Source organism: Atta cephalotes (assembly GCF_000143395.1).
Source record: "Atta cephalotes unplaced genomic scaffold scaffold00019, whole genome shotgun sequence".
NCBI lineage: Eukaryota > Metazoa > Arthropoda > Insecta > Hymenoptera > Formicidae > Atta > Atta cephalotes.
Window position 1 is genome coordinate 4,554,565 of NW_012130083.1, and position 8,765 is coordinate 4,563,329.

The following is an 8,765-nucleotide window of genomic DNA, read 5'->3' on the forward strand; positions in this document are numbered from 1 at the left end:
CACACATATATATATATATATATATATATATATATATATATATATACCCACAAGCAAATAGAATTGTAATATATAATTTTCATATCCTTTATTTTTTGCTCGTACTTTGCTGGATTCATTATATACTTTGGTACACTTACTGTGTGATTTGGGCATAGGTGTGGCGGGATATCGGCCACCGAACCTGCCCGGCGGTTTGTTGAGCCAGAAGTGCATCAGGAAGTTACTGCAGCGGATTCAGAGATCCATTGTTAACTAATGAAGATAGCATTTTTAATTTTTTGGCTATAAATCATAGCCTGTGTCTCAATAAATATTCAATGGCCTTGTTGTGTATTTTTATGAAAGGCCAAGAAATAAACTGATGCACAAAGAAACGCAGAAATACAGTTTAAAACATATTTTTATTCTAATTAAAATTCATTTCCTTTTTTCTCTTTTTATATTAACAACAAGATTTAAAGACATTTTAAGAAACGCCATAAAAATCTATAAATTCTCTATCAAGCCTCAAAAAACTTTCTATCAAATAAAGACAAATTTTGACAGACTTTCCTTTATCTCTTTTTATGAACAATTTTTATCAGCAAATTCTCAATCAGTTTTTTATCAGAATAATCAATACTTTTATTTTAACTTTTTCTCATACACAATGGGAGCTAAACTTTAGATAGTATCACTACTTACTCTACAATGATTTCTTGTCGATGTAAGAATTATACATGATCCTTCTTGAACATTTCCTTCAACTTGCAACTCTCCTGCTCGTCGGGATCGATCCCAAGTCCCACTGATCATATATTTTGAATAGATACGTTCTATCAGTTTTTGATGTATATTACTCATTGTCTGTTATAAACTTATTGTCAATGATACTGATAAAGTTCATCTTCTATCTTAAAGGTGCATTGTCATGCTGTATGATGTTCTGAAAAGAGCACCATGTATTTATCAGTTAAATAAATAAGATAATTGGCATTTTAATGAATGTTAAAAGTGCACAGTTACACAATAGAAAAGAATAGAATTGAATGACTAAAAAATAGATATTTTAGATGCTCATATTTTATATATTTAAAAATAACCAAATATGTTATGAATATTACAAATATTTATGTAAAAAATTATTATAATAAATAGAAAATAAAATCGAGTTTTTTTCAGTTGTATTTATTCATTTATTTATTCGTGTATTTATTCATTTTTCAAAGTAAACAATTATGCAAAAGTGCAGCCAAGAAAACTGATGAAAACGCTCATTTAATTTATTAAAAATAAAAAAAAAAATAACAAAACGAGAAAAAAAGGGTTACAAGCCAAAAAATTATTCAATTACATAGTTAATGTAAGAAACATAAGTATTGGAATATAAATAAAGAAAAACAATTATATCCTTTAGTTAAGGTTTAATACAATGTGTTAGCAATAAACAAACATTTCAATCGCGATTGGATCATTATCAATATCAAAAACATATAGAATATTATAAACGGTTCTGTTTTTACTGCTTCTGTAACCTCTTTATTCACTTTTGTTCTAACAACATATAGAAAAAATAAAATGTCATCAAGTGCTCTTTCGCTCGTTTTTTTTCACTTTATATATATAACCACACAGTAAATATATAACATAATAGTATAGTGTGAAAAAAAATCAGTTTAAAGGGAGCCAGCTGTTCCAGTAGGGCGAGGGATCCGGAGTAAAGGGAATCCTACAGCAACTGTGTCAGAAAAGTGCAGAAAGTGCAGGAAAAAGGCGCAGAGAATAAACCCTAATTAGTATCGCTCAATTCGTTTCCTTTTCAGTTGTATGGCCTGTTGCATCCAGAACACATTAACGCATCACTCTTTCAGATCTGAGTCCAATTGATTATTGCATTGTTTCTTGCTACACATAAAACGCTTTTCCATGCGAGCATTCATTATGCGTTGATGCGTCCTGTGTGCAACAGGCTTACCTCCTGCCTTTAAGACAGGTCTTAGACAGAGAAATTTATAAATGCAAACTAACAGAGTAAAGAATCAGTAGAACGTGCTGATCCTCTCAAGGAGTCAGCTGAAACTGCTAAGAGGCGTCTGCGACATTCACTTGTCCTCCGTGTCTGTTCACCAACGTGTCGCAGGCGACCTCAACACGTTCATGGATCGAGCCTCGTTTATCTGTCATTGAGCATCGGCGTGACCGGCGTGATGCAATTGACAAGAAATAAGTACCAGGATCCAATATTCTCACGTTATTTCCGCGCTTTTATGTTCTCGTTTCTGTCGAAGTCGCGCTACTCCGGTTATCACTTTTTTTTCCTCACCCTTCTCTTCTATAAACAAACGCACAGTCTTTTCGAGGTGCAATATTTCTCGCCTTGCGCCGTCTCCAGCGAGAAGGAGCAAAAAGATCAATGAAAGTCACAGGCTACGATAGACATGCATTGATAACAAACAATCACAGACATCTATCCTCGCGCGAGTCGTCGTTGTTCGCCATTGCTTCACTAATGACGACGCACGAGGTACGACGTGAAGTTGTGCGCGAGATGCGCTAAATCGACGCCGATTCGAGACGGTAGTAATAATTGGCATGACCAATCAAATCAGCTCTAATCTTATTTGGAAATAGTTCTGTTTTATAAATTTTTTCTAAAGGAACAGGCTGACAATTCATAATCAGTTTTTATTAACGATGTATAAGATTAGATAAATAAATGTTTTTTTTAATTAACTAAATTAAGTTAAAATTAATGGTCTATAAAATTAAAATAGTCAAGTTAAAAATTGAATAAACAAAAACTTAAAGTTTATGAAATTGAAGTTAAGATTATTATGTTAAGATTGAATTAACTCAAGTTAAGTAAAAAGTTAATTTTGAAAAATATTAATTTTATTAAACTAGAATATCTAAAAATGTGTCTTAAAATGTGTCTTTTGTTATTTAGATTACTCTAAATAACAAAACAATGTAGATTAGATAAATTTAATATTTTACTTAGAAATTATATGAAATAACAAAGGCATTTCTTGTACAATAAAAACTGATTTTTAATATTTTTAATTACTATTGTATTTTGATATTTATATTATAAAAGAAAAATAAACAGTTTTAAATTGCCTTGTTAATGTTTGACGCTTAACAAATCACATGTAAAATTGATAAATAGATATCAAGCATAGACATCTGTATATAGATCAAGAGTTAATTTTTATCACGTGACCATTTGACATTAAGATGAGTGTCAGTCGGAGTGTCGTCAGCTTGAAAAGGCACCTTTATGTATCACGTCGATGGTGATGTCACATGAGAGTGTATAATTTTCAAGAATCTATTAATTAATCACAGCCTATACTAGAAAATTAAATTTTTGATAAATAAATAAACTACGATTTTGTGACTTGAAAATTAGCTATCTAAAAGAAGAAGAAATCGCTCATGTAAATATAACTTACACACTGCGATGTAATGTTCATGAAACAATATAAGAAAAAATAAAACAATAAAAGGAAGCATAATTTCAGAGAACTATTCAACGTGCATATAAAACTTCTCAAAATCACTTTGATGTCTTAAACACGAAATGTTATTTACGATCAAGAGGTACTCGATTCGCGCGAGTGCGCGTTATTTACGGCAATGTTTCTCAAGCACTATCTGCATTTCGAATGATCCGCAAGAATTTACTTTACAATCCAATGAAAATCGTACATCGATACGTCGTGAAGCTGAAAAGTCTTTGAAGATCGCTTTTCTAGGCGCGCCAAATGTCGGAAAAAGCACACTCGTTAATCAACTTATTAAACGATCGGTAATTATTTTCTATTTTTTATATAAATGTAAATAATTAAAGTATATTATTTATATCTCTTGCTTGCACTTTAAAAACAAAGAACATTTTGCAAAAATTTATTACAGTAATTTATATTTTTTCTATTATATATATATATATATTTCTTTTTATATTATGTTGTTAGATATGCCCCGTATCCTGCAAAGTACACACCACACAAACCAAAGCACATGCAATTTATTGTGAAGGTGATATTCAGCTTATATTTATGGATACGCCTGGTATGGTTTCTCTGACTGAATGTAAAAAGTTCAAGTTAGCCGACAGCTTCAGAAAAGATCAGAAAACCTCCTTGAATGTGGCAGATATTATAGGAATTGTGCAGGATGCAGAAAATATATATACTAGACATAAAATTGATACAAATATATTAGAACTTTTGACAGAAGATACAAGAAAGAAGATTCCTATAATTCTGGTCATTAACAAAGTAGACAGAATAAAGAAGAAGGAGGTATTGTTAGATTTTGTATACACTTTGACCAAAAGCAAGAAGTCTCCGGATTTCTATGATGTATTTATGATATCTGCTTTGACTGGGGACGGTGTTGACGACTTGAGGGTAAATTTGCAATTACTGTAAAGAATTAGACACAAGTGATAATAAATTATAATTTATAACATAATTTTTAGAAATTATAATTTCCATATTTGAAATATAACATCTAGTCTATTACTTTTTTTTTATGTTTTGCAGACTTATTTGTTAGATTCAGCTAAGCCACGAGCCTGGGAGTATGAAGGACATGTTTACAGTGATAATACATGTCAGGATATAATATGGCAGACAGTAAGAGCAAAGCTGCTAGACATTCTACCGAATGAGGTTCCTTATCGTTTACTGGTGAAGTTAGAGCACTTTGATCCAGCACCCGATGACAGTGTCAATGCACTGGTATCCATTACGTGCCCCAACAAGCGCATCGCTCGTCTATTAACGCGCGGTAGAAATAATAGAATAGGTCAAGTCGCTGTTATGGCAGAACAGGAACTGCGGCACGCTTTTCGAACATTGGTGAGATTAAAGCTAGCTGTGGAATCTTGAATATAATTTGACTTATATTTGTTATTTGTTAAATAAAGTTAAGTATTTATAAATAAGATATTTTTGTTTTCAATACAACCAAAACGTTTAAAAATCAATTTCTAATTTAAGAATATGATTCTTGCATTTGTAAGACTCGGTCCCACAAGATTAATTTCAGTTTAGGTTCAATTTATTCTTTTTTTTTTTTAATTTAAATATTTTCTACAAAGAATTTTTCTAAGAATTAACTAACAGCAAGTGAAACCGAAAAAAGTTCTTACATTCGTGCAGGAACTGGATCTCAGTTGTTTAATGATTATTTATAAAGACTTCAGAGTTATAGCAGCAGTCAGTTTATCTTTTTTTTAAATCTTAATTTTATTTGTAAACTAAAACTATAAATAAAGGCAGTCTAAGTTTACATTGTATATACGTAGATGTAAATTATTATATTCTATGTATAAATGCAGTATATAATTTTGAAAGTGGGTGTAGCACGGACAGGAACTAAGTAGTGGAAATATTGATATTGTATGTTGCTATGTAGTTGATATTCACTTTTTCAATTGGCGCTAGTGTGCCGGCATTGATGCTGTCAGACTTTTCTATCTAGTATGAAAGTGAGGTTATGTCATCGTCATGCCATAAAATAAACGCGGGAAATCTGTCAAACGCGTAGAAGCGTAATAATGGCGCAGCGTCGTATAGAGTGAGTAAATATAATAATTATTTAACAATTTGACATAACTTAATCTATAATTATAAATACACGATTCGATTAATTAGGATAATAATTATTTGTACATAGATAAGTGTTTGTCATTTGCTTTATCTTTATAGTTCCTTTTTCATTAAGATATCATCCAAGAAGGAGAATTCAGGCCAGGATAATTCGGAGAGGTATGTTTTACTATTAATAATCTCTTTCTCTATGATAGTCGATTATGCTGAAAATCCTCACTACGCGCTTGAGCTCGCTGGCTCTGCCGATTCGACGGCTAGAGTTCACAGTCGCAGCTCGCAGTCGATTTGTTATTTTTAATTGGCTACATACAACCAACAGCCACAACTTGTCGGACAAACAGAATCAGAATGCGACGGAGAATGGCAAACGGAAAAGAGATAGCAGCAATAGTTCCAGGTAATTAAACTCAATAATTTATATGTTGAAGCATTAATATTTTTAATTAAATTATTAAAAGTTTCTATTTGTATTTATTTGTTTTCTTATAAATCGGTTTTGCAGTTCACCTTCGAATAATGTTAAACGTACAAAGTCAAAGACACTTTCCAAGACACCTTCGCCAAGTGTTAAGCCTCGCAAACTAGGTAATTACTCTGTCAAACTATAAATATTTCAACAATGATATATCTCTGTAATTATCTTTAAGGAACTACCCCAAAAATTAAGCCTAGTAAGCTTTCCCCTAGAGCATCAAAAAAGGCAGAAAAAAAGCAATTGAAAGATATTTCTGGTAAAAAGAAAAAGAAGGAAGAGGCTGAAAATAACGCTGAGAAGAATAATCATATAGAAAACAGTATAGCTGAAGAGAAAAACAAAAAAGAAGAATCTACGTTTTCAACGAAGAAATCAAAGTTCAATGAGATAGAAAAAGTAAAGAAATCTGTGAAAAAGAAATGGTCCAAGATAGTGCAACTAGTAGATTCTAGTGATGATGAGACTCACCTATCTGTAAGTTCAAATTCTTTTAAAATTGTTTTTCTTAAGACTTATTTAAGTTTCAGTTTCAGTTTTGTTTTTGGCCGAAATTGAATCAAAATTAAATATTTATTTTTGGCTGGAGATCAAAATGTGATTTCGATCAATTCGATCTATAAATTTCTAAGTATTCTATAAACTTTTCTTATATGTATAAATGGTGATTATAGTTACCTGAAAGTCCAAAAAAATCAGAGACTGATAACGAGGAGAAGAAGACTGAAAGTGTAGACAAGTCCAGCAATATAAATAAAAATGTTTCTGATAACGCTTCTGATAATGACGCAAACGAAAGTGCTTCGAACAATGAAGAGAAAAATCTAAGTCCGAAGAAAAAGTCTACACCTGAGAAGTCGCAGACTCCCTCTAAGAATGAAAGTTCAAAAAAAGAGTCTACACCTGAGAAATCACAGACTCCCTCTAAGGATGAAAAAAATCTGAAGAAAGAGCCTACACCCGAAAAAAAGGCTAAGAAAGTGCCCAACTTTTTTAGTAAGTATTCAACAATTTAAGAGTACTTTGAAAAAGTTGCGTATTGAATTTTAAAATACAGATTTAAATGAATTTAAAGAATAGTATAAACTTTAAATATTTTATTTCGAACAATTATGTATTTGAAATTGTGTTGCAGTATCTAAGCAAAAGAGCGACGTGAAAGATGACAAAGTGAACAATGGAAAAAGTGCCAACCAATCTTACAACCCCAGCGCGTCCATCTATCATCCGATAGACGATGCGTGTTGGAAACGAGGAGACAAGTGAGTTGAAATATAATTTTGTATTTTTAGGTTTTAATTTACTATAAGAAACCATGAAAATTTTGTACCAATATTTAAAAACTTCTCCCTTTTGAAATTCGCTTACAGAACTCCATATAGCGCATTCGCGCGCACTTTGGAGATCATCGAAGAAACTAGTGCAAGATTAAAGATAATAGAGATACTATCAAATTACTTCCGGTCTGTCATAGTTCTGAGCCCCAAGGATCTTTTGCCGAGCGTTTATCTGTGCCTTAATCAATTAGCGCCAGCGTATGAAGGTTAATAATGATATTAATTATTCAAAATTCAGAAGAAACCAATTAAGTTTGTCTAAAAATAACTATTTAAATTTTAGGAGTTGAGTTTGGAATCGCTGATACGAATCTGATGAAGGCGATAGCGCAATGTACTGGTAGAACATTGGCGCAAATTAGAACCGATGTCCAGGAGGTTGGCGATTTGGGAATTATAGCGGAAAATAGTAAATCTAATCAGAGAACTATGTTTCAACCGGCGCCATTGACAGTTCCCAATGTATATTCCAGATTGATGGAAATTGCTCAGATGACAGGACATGCGGTAACACATGCAACTGCTCTAATTATGATTTTTTATGATTAACATGAATATGTAAAATTAAAAAAAAATTACAAAGTAACGAGGTTTGAATTATAAAAAATAAAGATTTGAGAAATTTTAAATTTATATCATAAATTACAAATTAATTACAATTAATTTGTATTATTGTAAAAATTTTCTCTTTGATTTAGATTTTAAAAATTTTTAAATTAATTTTGATTTTTAAATAATTAAAGAAGAATTACGAGAAATATAAAGATTGTGTGATATATATTTGGTTTCAGAAAAAGATTAAATAATGAGAAATTGAAAGATTTATATAGGAATAAATAAATCGCAAATTGTATTATATTTATGTAAAATAAAAATTTTTTTTCTACAGTCTCTATCGAAAAAGTTGGATAAAATTCAGACGCTGTTTGTAGCGTGCCGAAATATAGAAGCAAGATATCTAGTTAGATTATTAGCTGGAAAGCTTCGCATTGGATTGGCGGAACAATCTGTTTTACAAGTAAGTTGTTTGCGATATTATACAGTTTTGATCAACATTATTAAATATCTGGATTTTCTTAGGCATTGGCTTTAGCTTGCGCGATGACACCGCCGGAACAAAAGTATCCACCAGAAATTCTAAATGCAAGCAAAAAGATGTCAAGTGATCGTTTCAAAGAGAAATATGATGAAATAGCGCTTATATTGAAAACAACGTATTGGTAAGATTATTTTGAAAATATTATAAATATTACAACAATAAATTAAGTAATTTTTGTCGAAACAAAATGTTTTCCTTAATTAAAAAGAAGGAAATATATATATATATATATATATATATATATATATAAT

General features: G+C 31.1%; 3 protein-coding genes across 3 annotated transcripts in view; 2 read left to right on the forward strand and 1 right to left on the reverse strand.

The window, feature by feature from the left end:
* Positions 1–216, reverse strand: part of LOC105619092 — a 1,704-nt gene extending 1,488 nt beyond the window's left edge. The window contains exon 1 of the mRNA XM_012200624.1: positions 141–216. Coding sequence (XP_012056014.1) covers positions 141–216 — 76 coding nt within the window. The remainder of the gene's footprint in view (positions 1–140) is intronic.
* A 3,349-nt stretch (positions 217–3,565) lies between these two features.
* On the forward strand, positions 3,566–4,880 carry LOC105619093 (GTPase Era, mitochondrial). Its single transcript, XM_012200625.1, has 3 exons — positions 3,566–3,793; positions 3,960–4,397; positions 4,533–4,880. Exons 1-3 carry the CDS (start codon positions 3,566–3,568, stop codon positions 4,878–4,880), a joined length of 1,014 nt encoding a protein of 337 aa, XP_012056015.1.
* A 926-nt stretch (positions 4,881–5,806) lies between these two features.
* Positions 5,807–8,765, forward strand: part of LOC105619094 (DNA ligase 1) — a 5,750-nt gene continuing 2,791 nt past the window's right edge. The window contains exons 1-9 of the mRNA XM_012200626.1: positions 5,807–6,003; positions 6,109–6,191; positions 6,254–6,555; positions 6,753–7,074; positions 7,214–7,340; positions 7,449–7,621; positions 7,699–7,922; positions 8,305–8,433; positions 8,496–8,635. Coding sequence (XP_012056016.1) covers positions 5,807–6,003; positions 6,109–6,191; positions 6,254–6,555; positions 6,753–7,074; positions 7,214–7,340; positions 7,449–7,621; positions 7,699–7,922; positions 8,305–8,433; positions 8,496–8,635 — 1,697 coding nt within the window. The remainder of the gene's footprint in view (positions 6,004–6,108; positions 6,192–6,253; positions 6,556–6,752; positions 7,075–7,213; positions 7,341–7,448; positions 7,622–7,698; positions 7,923–8,304; positions 8,434–8,495; positions 8,636–8,765) is intronic.